Genomic DNA, 13,719 nt, shown 5'->3' with positions numbered 1-13,719 from the left:
ATTTGGTTTAGTAGTTTAGTGATCTAGAGGTATGTTTGAGGACTTGTGTTCAATTCTATTGCCTTGAATTTTGATTATTTTTTCCCTATATCTAACTAGTTGCACCTAGTTTATCTTTATTTTTTGTATATTTGTTAACAAGACTAAGCATATTGATTTAGTGGTAAAGCCTTAGCTTACTTTTAAGTCTCAAGTTTGAAACTTATTGTATGCAAAAGTAAAAATTATTTTTGCTTTTCCTTTGCTGTGCCACCTATGTTGTCAGAATGTAGGTCAAATGCAACCACCAGATTGTGTTAACTGATAAATTTGATAGGTTAGGATATTGTTATAAATTTTAAATTTTTTTAGAATTATTCTCTACAAATCTCTCCCTTGATTCATTCCGCTCCATTGCCCTACTTCTCCCATTTTCTTTTTTTTTTCGTTTGACACTTTTGTTTATTGATTTTTTTTCTCTCTTATCGTTCTCTCCCTCTGTTTTCTTTTCTTCTTATGGCATTTCCCCACAATTTCACTTTGTCTTCTTGTTAACTTTCCCTTTTGTCGTCCCTTGTTATTGGCTTGCTGTCGTTCAAGTCTCAACTTTTGTGTTGATGTTATTCCCTAATTTTGGTGTTGGTCATGTGGGGTTAAAGTGTTTCAATTAGGGCGTTACATCTCTAGTAAGAGTAGTAGTACTTCTTTTAGTGATGTAGTTTTATTTGTTTCTTATGGAAGGTTAGTGGTCTTTTGGTTAGTTGTTTGGTGCATGGTCTGACCGTTTTTATAATTCTGTTAGGCGAAGATCATGTAACAAATATTCCTTTGACAAATTGAGGGTCTCAAAAACTAATTCTTCTTTGGGTAAGTGGTCGAATACCTTAGTTAGGGGTTGGTTGTGTAAATTTTGGCAAGAGTCGATTGCTCTATTGCGTTAAGTTCAAATTATTTAATTGTGTAAGGGTCAAATATCTAGCTCAATTATGGTGTTCTTGATAATTGTTCAAGTTGTGGATGTTGTGTGCAGAATTTTGGTTGTTGTTGTTGTGCCAACATCTCAAAAACGATCAGGTGTGTAACTTTAAACCTGAAAATCAGTGAAATTGTGCGAAATATAAAATGGCAGTTGTCGCCACTCAGGTGTGTGTCTGGTCGTGTACCCGATTGTGTAAGTCATGCAAGTGTGTGTCTAGTCGTGTGGGTTGCATGGGTTGGATAGGAAAGGCATGTGGGCCCATTTCGAATGGTTTAGTTAGGTCGGATATGCAAGTTAGCAAAAATTAGTAATTGGTTATGTAATTACGATAGGTGTCTGATAAAGTTAATTCATTATGCATGGTGTTAGATACAAACATTCCATGAGTATAATATAAATATGAAAATTAGACAAATGTTTAGAATAATACAATGATACAATAATACATCTAAACTATTTATCAAAATAATACAATAGTAGAAGGTAATGGATGGATGAATTTTAAGTTGCTGAAAATGGTTAGAATTCAAATATGAAAATTAAACAAATAAACAATTAGAATGAATGAAAATAAAATATGTTTGTAAAGAAAAATATTGATACAAGAAGAAATCCCTTAAATGTAGTTAAAAAATGTGAGTATAATTCTTGTTCTTAAGAAACTTAAAAGGAGGAAAGAAATGATTATGTGAATTTAATAGTTTTATAAGAGTTGTGCATAGATCAAATTTATAAAAAAAAAATTATTTTGGGCTTCAAAATAAACTTTTTAATTGGGTTATTAACATATTAGACAAAAAATAAAATAATTAAGTCTTTACGTGATTCGAATGAACTTTAAATAGGTTTGGTTTTCAATTTATGTGTGTGTGGGCCACCATCTTCACAACTTAGGCTATTGCAAAGTTATTAACATATTCCATTTATGTACACCTCCTAGATCTCATCCAAAAGCTCGTCGCAAATTGATTGATATTCTAAATAAACTTTGATGAATTTAAATTAAGAAATTTTAGCCCATCCACGCATGTAGCAAAACATTTGGAATAGTGTTCTAAGAATTCTAATACTAAATCCTCAAATCAAATGACGATTCAGTAAAAAGAAATTATTGTTAAACAATAGGTGAAACTAATAAGGCTACTAATTTATTATTTCTATGTCGGCAAAACAACGAACTAGCAACCTTCCAAGGCGCAACCTTCCGAGGCCATGTTGCCCCTACCTCACTAATACCAAAAATGGCTGGTTAGTAGGCTTGTTAATTTCCCTTAACTCAAAAACAAAGCAGGAGCAAACTCGAAAAGATTAAGAAACTTGTATTGAATAGAAAAGCCACAAGAGAATAATAGCACACCAAGTGTTTGAGTAAATACTCTCAAAAGTATTTTATTACTTTGAAGGATCATAACCGAATAATTACAAATGAGGGAAATGCTTCTATTTATAGTTGAGTTCTCTCAAATTCAATGGTACAAATCAAATTACATCAACGGCTGAGATTAGTGCCTATCAACAAGACAATAGTCCTAAGGGATTTAAACTCTATACATTCTCATCCTCTAGGATTTACAATAATTACCCTAATAACTCTAGTTTTACTGAAGTGTTTCATTGCGTCACCAAAGCTTCAAGTAAATGTGCTTCCCCATATGTTCCACGAATCAGGTCATTTCAAGTTAGTTGAATGAGTCTTATTTAATCAATTGACCTCCATAAAATGTTCTATGCGTATTCATCGTGCTTTGATCCGCGACCCGTAACATTTGTAACACATTTGAAAATTAAAAAAAAAAAACCTAAACTATTTTTCTCTTTTAACTATTTTAACCTTGAATAATTATTTTAAATAATTGTTTTACCATTTTATCTTAAGCCTAAGCTAATAATTTTTTTTATCATAAACCATTAAGGAATTATAAGTTATAACTTTTTTTTATATTTATAATATGTTGTGTTTTTGTTATTTTATTTGATAAAAATATGAATTATAAAATAGACATACATAATATTAAAAATATATTCTTTATATTCTTTATATTTATTTCTAGTAATTGGCTTAATTAGTTTTTATTAAAACCTATTGAATAATCAATACTTTTATCTTGTTCATTTGTGGATTCCTTAATTAAGTGGACTTATTTGAAAACAAACAAGGCTGAGGGCTGATTCAACTGGCAAAGGATATAACATTTCGTAATAATACTTTTTTTTTTGTTAGTTTGAAGTACAATCCACGCACAAGCTTACTAAATATAGACTTCCTCTTTTTTTTGACATACTAACAAATTGAGTCAATCAGTCAATGTAAAATAAGTAGAGAGAATCACAATGTAATTTTTTTTTTGAATAATCTTATTATAAGTTTTGATTTTATTTTTTCTTTTTGACACGGTATTTAGAACTATCTATAGCTTCTCCTCAACCCATAAATAGGAGGATAATGTGCTTCAATGCACTCGAACCTACGTCCTTCTATATTGACAACAATATTCATATTAATGGAATTAAGACTCAATCAACCACGATGTAAACTTTTAAATTAAAATATTTAGGGAGTCAATTTAAACATTGGAATTTATTTCCCCAAATTAATCTATTTTACATGTTTATTTAGTTAATTTAACCTTTCAAATTCGTCTTCCCAAGTTAATATGATATACATATTATCGAAACTATTTTTTTGAAAACAAAAATAAGTTATCGACTTTAAAAACAAAAATTGAAGTCGCCACCGATCATTTATTAAGGTGTGATCGGCCCACCTTAAAAATTATTCTGGTCTATAAAATTTGAGAAAACAGGTTCGGGAGTCAGTTACGCACGAGGAAGAGTTAGCACCCTCGTAACGCCAAAAATCAGTACCAAATTGATTGTTTTGTGTCTTGTTGTCGAAAATTTGAAAAAGATTTTAAAAGCAAACTTTTAACTCGAATGAACTAAAAATAAAACATCCTAATTTCAAAGAAATAAAACATCACACCCAGTAAGTTAGGGCACAATATTTTTAAATCTTCAAAATCAAGTTCATCTTTTGATTTTAAAATTCTTATTTCAAGAAGATAAAATGTCACGGCCAGTAAGTTAGGACCCGACATTTTTGGATTCCCGAGAATAAGCTTTTATTGGAAATCTGAATTTATTGCAAAATAAATACTTAGCTTTCTAAATTCATCGAAAAAATGATCACAATCCAGTAAGTTAGGACACGATCTTTTTCGAGAACCATGAATGCCAAATATTTTGAAAATTAATAAAATATGAGGATTTTAATGCTAACGAAACCAAAATATTTTCTTTAAAAGTATGATAAAATGTTAATGCATATATATATATGTATACAAAAACCATGAAAATGAATCAATAATAAGATATATAAAATATGCACATACATTTTAAAAATAATAAACATAAAAAAATAAATATAATATATTAATAAATTACAAAAATATGGATATATAGGTATATAAAAAATGCTCATAATAGTTTTGAATGGGGTATGAATATATATATATTATACATATATAAAAAATAAAAGAATAATATATAAAAGAATAATATATAAAAAATATACAAACATATAATATATAAAATATAAAAAAAGTATGAATAGTATAAAATATAAATAGATATACGCATATATATATACATAAAATTATGAAAATAAAATAATAATAAGATATATAAAGTATACATATGTATTTAAAATCATTTAAAACATATACATGTATATATATTAACCTACATATGCGCGTACATACATAAATGTAATAATAATATATAATACAATAATAACGAATAATATAATATAGTAAAAAAGATTAATTTAAACTTAAATAAGATATTTGGGGCAAATTTACAAAAAATAAAAATAAAAATAAAATGCGAATAGACTAAATAGAACACACAATCGACAGCGGAGGATCAAAAGGGAAATTAATCCCTCCCTCCGAAACGCTGCACAACAACACGGGTTAGATTGAAACAATATTAAAATATGCAGTAAAATTTAAAAGAAATAATAAATTTAATTTAAACAACCCCAAAAAGAAAAGGACCAATCGCGCAAATGGCCCCTTTTGAACCCTTATAAAATCCCATTTTAAAACCCTAAAGCCATTCCCTTTCTCTGCCATTTTTGAGTTTGCCGCAGCCTCCCTTTTCTTCCACTCCAGATCCACCCATTCCGACGGCGGAATGAAGATCCCTCAACGCCGTATGCGACTGTAAGTCCTCCTCTATTTCCTTCTTCCGCTTTTGTTTTAATCAACAAAAATAGAAAATGAAAAAGGAAAAACAAATAAAAAGAAAAAAAGAACAAAACAATTACCTTCAAAATTTTGCCTTTTTGATTCCTTATTTTCGTATTTTCTTTATTGTTTTTTTCATACAATATTGCTCACCCCCTTTTACAAATTGAAATCACCCTTTTATATCCCCCCAAATAATAATAAAAAACAATAAATAAAAATCTATTCTATTATTTTTACATCTATTGCCGTTTGGATTAGTTTTTCGCATGTATGAAAGTCGTGGAGGACGTGCGCAAAGTGCTGAACGTGGGGCGATGTTGAGGCGTGGGTGAGGTTGTCGCGGCTGCTGATTTTGCTGCTAGGTTTCTCTGTTTTGTGTTTTAGGCTAGTGGGTTAATTGGGCCCTGTAATTGGGTTAAGCTTGGCCCAAGTTTTATTGGATTTAATTGTATTTAATTTGGGCAGTGTTATGATATTGGGTTGGTCTTATTTTGAATGGGCCGGGCAAAACTGGGTTATTACACATATAATGTTTGTTTTCTTCGAATAAAGTAATGTAACTGACTTGAAAAGTTATAGTAATCATTAAGTAATGGATTAAATATAGAATTGGTACTTGAATTTGTCTATTTTTTTCAAATTAGTGCTTAAATTTTTTTTGTCTTAAATTAATACTTGAACATTTTTCTGCCGACTATATTGGTACTCGAGTCTAACACACAATTAACTTTAGGACAGGTGACAGTATCAGACAATGACACATGTCATTAGTGACATCATGATGATGTCATTATTTTCCATTTCTATTTTTTACCCTTCCAATTTTCCTTTCACGTTCCCTCCCCCCTTTTCTTCCTAACTTCTCTTTCCTCCATTTTCTCTTTTTCTTGCCTCATCGTCACTGTTGTCATTGCTATTGATATGAACCGCCACTCTTCGGTATGAGCAGCCGCTCTCAAACTTTCATCCATGTCAAGAGGATAATATCATATAAGGATTCTGGTATTGTTTTGGGGAGTTTTTCCCTTCTTCCTTTTTTGGACTGTCAATGGAGGAACCCATGGGGTTGAGCATCGGTTGGAATGGATGGGTTTTTAACAAATATATTTTTTATTTTACAAATTTGGGTTAGTTCCCTTTTCATTTTCTTCCCGAACACGATGCTTCCTTTGTTTGTTCCGTGCGCATTGCATGGTGATTCGTCTGGTAATTTGGAGGCCATTCTTGCTAAGAAGCGAGAGGGGAGATTGGGAATTAAGGTTCAAAAATTGAAGTGCACTGTGATTTTCTTCTGTTTCGAACCCACCCCATTTGTCAGCCGAAAGAAATCCAAGCAATGAGGCACTAATTATTCAGTAAAAATAGCATATTACAACCAACCATTTTTGTTCAACAAACTTTGGGGGTAACATAAAACAGCTTGGAACAACCAATTAATCTGCTACAAATTTGGACTTTTATGCTCATTTTGATTTTAACTCCAATTGAAAGTAAAGATGCAGACATGAAGATAAAAAGCACAAAACGTAAGATTATAAAGAAAGCCATGGTATTCCCTTTGCCTCAAGTGACTCCCCTTTCAAATTAATACAATAATTTTTTAGATACAAAATTTCTTGCAATGAATCGGTTAAACTTAATCAGTTCATTATTCCTATTTTCTTTTTCATTTTTTCATTGGTGATGCAAAATCTATCTCCAACAGCCACAACGATGCAAATTCCGATGACACCGTCTCTAATTTTTGGCCAAGCCTCGCCATTTTACAGATTCATTTTCTGTGCCATGTTCACTTTAACTCTCTCCTTAATCGCCTGTACAAAATTCTGCCACTGTGAAACTACCGTAGATAGCGGCGATAATCTCCCTACAGGCTACAACTCTCTATCGAACAAAATTTGGGTTCTCTAGAATCAACAAAATCTGGGTAGGAAAAAGAATAAGAAGAAAAGAAAACGGGAAGAAACAGAGGGAAAATGAAAAAAGAAAAGAAGACGGCGACGGTGACGGTGACGGTGACGGTGACAGTGACGGTGATTGCTCATACCGAAGAGTGCAGTTCATATCAACAACGATGACGGCAGTGGAGATGAGACAAGAAAAAGAGAAAATGGGGGAAAGAGAAGACAGAAAGAAAAAGTGGAAGGGTAAAAAATAGAAAAAAAAGAAAAATGAAAGAAAAGGAAAATAATTACATCACCATGATGTCACTAATGACAGGTGTTATTGTCTGATACTGCCACCTGTTTCAGTTAGATTCGAATACTAATAATTGACGGAAAAAAAAGTTTAAATATCAATCTAAAATAAAAAACTTTAAATATTAATTTAAGACAAGTTCAATACCAATTTTATATTTAACTCTTAATTAAATGAATAATATTTTTTTTATTTATTGTATAGGATTGATAAATGGCATCATTGTTGTCATCGTCTTCATTACAACTATCCCATGTATTTGATGGCATATGGTAATGTACACAAAATTTGAATAGTAAATTAAGTTAAAACTTGAAGTCAGATTTTATTTATAATTTTGAAAGGAGTATATTTTTTTATTTTTTTAATTATAAAGAAAAGAATTTTGATTTTTCATCTTGAGCTTCAAAATAACTGTCATCTAGATTTAATTTTAGAAAGATGCTCTTTGCTTCAAGGGTCAAGACTTAATTTTGAAGTTAAATTTGATTGAGATTTTTTTTTTTTGAGAATTTGATTTTATTTGAATTTAAAAGTTGTTGATATTAGATCTTGAATCAATAATGTCTGCTTCAAGGTTGTCGATACTTGATCTTGAAAACGAGTTTACACCTACTTTCTTTAGTGGAATTAGATTGAAAGGCAGCTTTCTTCATAAACGGTTTTTGTAACGCCCCAAAATTTGATGATTTGAAAGTTGGATTTTGTTGTAATTAAGTTCCTGTATCTGTGGTTATGTGCTCTGCTTGTGAGATCGAGGTCAAGAGTTCGAGTCAAATCCTTAGAATTTTTCTAGTCCATTTTAAGCAACCTCAATCCTAGAGATGCATAATTAAGTTAATTTACTGTAAACCTCAATAGTTAAGTGTCAGTATTCTATTTGGTCCTGTGATTGAATCCCGGAGTATACGATACTATTTGGTCCTGTGATTGAATCCCGGAGTATGCGATAGGGAACATTCATTTTTTCTAAGTGTTAGAAATTTGATAGGAAGTTATTAAAACTTTAATTTGTCATCATCTTTATTTTATTTTATTTTATTTTATTTTTCCTTTCTATCGTTTCTTTCCTTTCCTTTCTTTTTCTTTTTTAGTTCTTTTATTTTCTTCATTCTGATTGTCATCGTAGTAGATACGGGTCTAGTCAAAATTATACTCTATAAATCACATCGATCAAAAGGCTATTAAGTAAGTCACTGTCAATTCATTCGTTTTCATAGTTTTCCCCTTTATTCTTCGTAACTTGCTCTGAATTGGGTGTTGAGTGTATTGTGAGAATTGCTGATAGACGATTGGTTGTTTTCCTATTTAGGCGGAAATATCAGAAGTAGTGAACAAAAACATGTCAATTCTAGTGGTCACCATTAAATTTTCGGCTTCGGAGATCCTCTACATTGTTATTACTTCAAAATCTCTTTAGGTGAGTACCGAAAACCCCTGTTTTTACGAATTTCAAACTCCAAAAACATACCTATCGACACTACACGGCCATATGGTTGGCCGTGTAACTCACTGTTCACCGAATTCAAGCCACATGGGCAAGGGACACGGACGTATGTCTAGGCCATGTGTGGCCATGTTAGTGCAGGGTTCACTCGGGTAAATGACACAAGCGTGTGTCTAGGCTGTGTAACTCACTGAGTTGAAAATAAGGACCACACAGGCCAGGGACACGGGCGTGTGCCCAGGCTGTGTGAGTCACATGGGCAAGGACACGGACATGTGTCCAAGCCATGTGACTCAGTGATTAAGATTTAGACCTACACGGCCAGATGACACAGGCGAGTGTCAGGCCGTGTGAGCCACACGGGCAAGGACACGAGCGAGTGGCTAGGCCGTGTGACTCATTGTTTACGATTTTGAACCACACAAGCAGACGACACGGGCGTGTGTTAGGCCGTGTAAGCCATACGGGCATGCATACGGGCGTGTGGCATATAAATAGGGTTCGAACTTTATTTTGTGAGGTCGTGAATGTTGTCTAACATGAGCACTGACCTCCACAATGTATTTATGATCTGAATTTTATTGTACGAGGTCTATCGGATGCTCTAAGATTGAGATATGGACTATATAAGTGTATGTGTACTATGATGGCTATTAATGATATTGATATGTACTATCTATTTAAGAATTGAATCGGAATGACTGAACACATATTGTTGATATTTGTAATCTGCATTTGCATGGGTTGGGATATTGTGAAGGTGGAAGTAATCTGCTCTGAATCAGTGGCAAAGCCATGATGTGTATATATGAATCTGGCGTTTATTGCATTTTGATCTAGCAGCTAGCCTACATCTCTGTAAACGTGTTGGACAGACACTTTATAGTGTATAGGGTTGGTTGGGCATTAAACACCCTTAACGGTGTGTTGGGATGGCCGGAGATGGTGTGTAGCGAATGGGGGTAGGAATAACTGCATATGTATCTGAAACTGGAACTGCTTATGTTATTTAACTGAATGTTGGAATTTGAGAATTATCTTATAAATGTGTTTTAATTGAATGGATGTCTTTTATTCACTGGGTTTACAACTCATTTCGTCGTTGATTGGATTTTAGGTGGCTCTCAAACTTGAACAAATCGGTGCTGCGGGAGCTCGGTCAATCCGATTATCTTTTCTTTAAATCTTACTATTAGTAATTTCAGCTTTATCTGATATTATGATGTTTGGGAAGATTAAATATTTAGTTAATTACTGTAATAGTTATAAAATGTTGAATGATTTCATTTTGACTGCGTTTACAAATGTGGTTTTCCTAATAATGACAATGTAACTCTCTGGACTTGGTCTGGATATCTAGGTCAGATTTAGGGTGTTACAATTTTTGGCTTCTTCTCCTTGGTTGAATTGGATCGATAGGTGACTTTTTTCAAAACTTATGGTGTTCGTCAAAATTTCTTCAGTTTCTTTAAAAAACTAGATTTTTAAACTTGTCAAGCATCGAAAATAATTCTTCCACTAAAATGTAAAAATACAAGTATGAAATATTTTACACGCCATGCATACCAAATATATATAGTTATACAAGATAGTGAACATATAAAAGGAGTGCCACGCCTAAAGATGACTTATAAACTACCTTACCAATGCTGAACTTTAGATTTTCACTTGTTAATTTTACAAGGAAGATGAAATGAAACCGGGTTTACGTTCTATTGGCTTTCCCTTTAACATGCCATCTAATTCTTTCACAAATATTTCCATAGCTTCGGCTGGCAACGTAATTGGTAGCACAATTCCAGCCTCTCCTTTCTTGTTCTTGAATGGTATTAAAAAACTTGCTACTCCAGGTATTGCCCCTACTCCACCTTTAGCTGGACCACCATAAACTGCTTTGCCCCACCCGAAATCCGCATCATCAAACCCGGCACGTGTCACATCCGACACCAGGTAAGATCGAATAACCGTGAAATGTGGTCGACCCTTAATCACCATTAAATCTGCTAATGATTTCATGTATTCTTCTGTTACATCATTCTTTGCTTGTTTCACTAGCTCTAATGAATACCCTAATGGGTTTTGACAAAGTTTCCCTGCTTGTGCTACTGCCACTGGGAACGCGAATGCATTCCCATAGTACCCCGAAGGTAATGGAGGATTAAACCTGGAACGTGCGTTTACGATGCATATAATACGTACCTCTTCCTCGGGATTAGCTTGAATTGCGATGGTTCGACAACGCCATAAACAAGCAGTCAATAGCTCAAATGTTGAACACTTACGAAGGTGTTTTGGCACAAGTTTGCGAAGTGCTGAGACTTCCGTGAGGCCAAAGAAAAAGGACCGATGGACCATGTCGTCGTAGGGGACAATGGTTCCCTCTACTTCTTCGTACTCACAATGCTTACATGTGACTCTCGGTGGATCTCTAGCCCCCAACAGATGCCTTTCCCATACGGGTGGAATGGATGGGGTAAGCCTACCACGAGCCATTTCTCCTACAGCAGACATGAATTGAGCTAGGCCAGCAGCATCACTCATGGTGTGGTTCAGGCGAAGGGCGAAGATAAAACCACCGCATCTAAGCCGTGTTACCTGTTAACCAAGAATATTAAATTTGGGTGATCTATCTTCAAAATCATATATAAATCTTTTAAAAAATTATATTATTTATTTGATTTGAAGTTTAATTATTTGTTTAACAAAAAGAATTTGCAAAAAAAAAAGTTTACATAACATTAATTATTTTTGGTACATAAGTCAGTATAGTAATTGTGAGAATTGATTTTTTTTTCCGATGGGCCACCCCACTGCTCATTTCACGAGCACTAAAAATTAATGGTGTACAAACCAAATTAATGCTTAGTGCTGCCTTTATATAAAGCAGTTCTCATTGATTGCTAGCTTGGCCTACACTTTTTTATTTTTCAGACTAACGTTCATGCTATGATATTCAATATTTTGAAATAAGATATAAATATTAGCTCAAATTTATATATAAATGATTTTTAACTTTAATCTCGTTGTTGTTAGAATTTTACCGTATGTCTTTTATAATTTATATAAAAAATTATATAAATTATTTTACGTATTTTTAATATTTTACACTTTATTCGAAAAATGCATTTTTATCCTTTATCAAAAGTCTTGGAATTTGACGTATGTTTCATTCGGACGGTTGCTAGTGACAAAAAAAAATTATAATTTAAAAATGGCAATGATAGGGCCCACCATCCAAATTATAATTTTTGGTCAATGTGGGTCCTATGATTCTAAATAATGTGATTCAAATATTAAGATTCCTTTTTTTTCTTTCATTCATATAATTTAAGTGGAGGTTAGTCTAAAAACATAAATAAATTATTTAAGTGGAGGACCATCCTTTTATGAGCAAAAGTATTATTGAAGACTAAAAGTTAGTTTTTATTTTATTTTATTTATTAAAAGAATAGATGAAATAATTTTTTTTGTGTTAAAAAATTGATCCATTTATATTGTTAAAATTGATGTGGCTGATAAAACAATCAGATTGTTATACGTGGCATGCCACGTTTACTTTATGCTTACGTGCAACGACCAATTTTTAACAAAAGGCCAGTTTACTCTTTAATCTAAAATACCAAGATTATTTTGTCTATTATTTTAGTGGGGAAAATAAAATACAATTCTTTCACCTAATTTTGTTCTATTATTTCAATTTTGCAAGGTTGTTTAGTATTCGGAAAATAATATTAAAGTTGGTATTATACCATACAACTAAAACTAGAAAACATATTATTGGTGGGCTGTGCTTGTCGTTTTTAATCATTGATATTGATGGGATTATTTAAAAAATAAATGAGGAAGGAGAAACCCTAGTGTGTTTGATGTGAACATACTGCCTCTTAATATTTTAAAATTATCAAAATCGATATCAATGATTTTGAATATTATGTTCACAAAATATTGAGATGTATTCTAGAAATATTGCATATTTATGTGATGTTTAAAATAACGGAATTAGTATAGCTTATACATAATGTTTTAAATCAATGGATAGGTAAAATAAGTACCTGAATAAGTATTACGGGGCAATTCAACACCCCAGTAGAACCCGGAACATCATAAAGGAGCTCCTCCAAGCATAGAAATGGTGGTTGAAGTGCATCACCGAATTGCTCCAGCGTAACATCCGCATCCGCTTCGATAAACATTACACCTTCACCGCTGCAATCCACTATCAGCTTGCGCTGAGCTCCTTCCCTTAGCCTACCGGCAAACGGGTAATAAAACACTAACGCTTGTGCGAGTGCCTCCCTGATCACCCTAACAGGGTCTTTTCCTTGCATGGAAGGATTGTATTTGTAAAATTGGATAACCGGAATTTGGAACCGAAGACCTTCTTGATCATCGATGTCGGATAATAGTTTGTATTCATGAGGGGTAGGCTTAGCCGGAGGTATTAGTTCAGGTTCATGTCGGTGAACCTTGAACACTAGGGAAGTGGAGGAAGTTGCCATGATACCAAAAGGAGCAAAAGGATGGAGTGTTGGTTTGCTTTTAAGTGCTTGTGAGAGTGGTATTTATAGGAAGAAATGGATAGTTATTTCCCACTTTGTGACCAAGTTATCGTCTAATATTATCTTAATTATATATGGTGGACAAAATGTGGGTTGTTGAGGGAAGGAAAGGGATGAGAAATTGTGGTGTGAATTTCAAGGCAGCCGGTTTTAAATTATTTTGACCCCACTTAGATTTATAACCTTTTTTTACAACGATATTTCTCAACTTTTTCCAAATCAAAAGATTGACCGACCCATTACATTAAATTAAGTCAACTTCGCTTCACTTGACTTGGAATTGTAAGTTGCTATTGCTCAAAC

The 13,719-nt window shown here is 32.9% G+C and overlaps 1 protein-coding gene and 1 long non-coding RNA gene across 2 annotated transcripts; one reads left to right on the top strand and one right to left on the bottom strand.

Moving 5' to 3' along the window:
* The first annotated feature begins 4,773 nt into the window (after positions 1 to 4,773).
* Positions 4,774 to 5,832, top strand: LOC107937810 (uncharacterized). The gene is made up of 2 exons (XR_001694770.2): positions 4,774 to 5,184; positions 5,470 to 5,832. It is a non-coding gene; the product is annotated as an uncharacterized lncRNA (long non-coding RNA).
* Positions 5,833 to 10,402: 4,570 nt separating this feature from the next.
* Positions 10,403 to 13,503, bottom strand: LOC107937814 (benzyl alcohol O-benzoyltransferase). The gene is made up of 2 exons (XM_016870793.2): positions 12,910 to 13,503; positions 10,403 to 11,452 (listed from the first exon to the last, which is right to left on the bottom strand). Exons 1-2 carry the CDS (start codon positions 13,354 to 13,356, stop codon positions 10,535 to 10,537), a joined length of 1,365 nt encoding a protein of 454 aa, XP_016726282.1. The 5' UTR covers positions 13,357 to 13,503; the 3' UTR covers positions 10,403 to 10,534.
* Between the last annotated feature and the right edge of the window lie 216 nt (positions 13,504 to 13,719).

Source organism: Gossypium hirsutum, chromosome D13 (assembly GCF_007990345.1).
Source record: "Gossypium hirsutum isolate 1008001.06 chromosome D13, Gossypium_hirsutum_v2.1, whole genome shotgun sequence".
NCBI classification, from domain to species: Eukaryota; Viridiplantae; Streptophyta; class Magnoliopsida; order Malvales; family Malvaceae; genus Gossypium; species Gossypium hirsutum.
The sequence above is the reverse complement of the archived record's forward strand: the minus strand, read 5'-3'. Positions and strand labels throughout refer to the sequence as shown.

What these genes read in the sequence shown, in the direction of transcription:
- LOC107937814 (XM_016870793.2), bottom strand. Translation starts at nt 13,356, where the DNA reads ATGGCAACTTCCTCCACTTCCCTAGTGTTCAAGGTTCACCGACATGAA. An exon ending in GCCCCGTAATACTTATTCAG is followed by an intron (nt 11,453 to 12,909) that starts GTACTTATTTTA and finishes CTTGGTTAACAG; the next exon opens with GTAACACGGCTTAGATGCGG.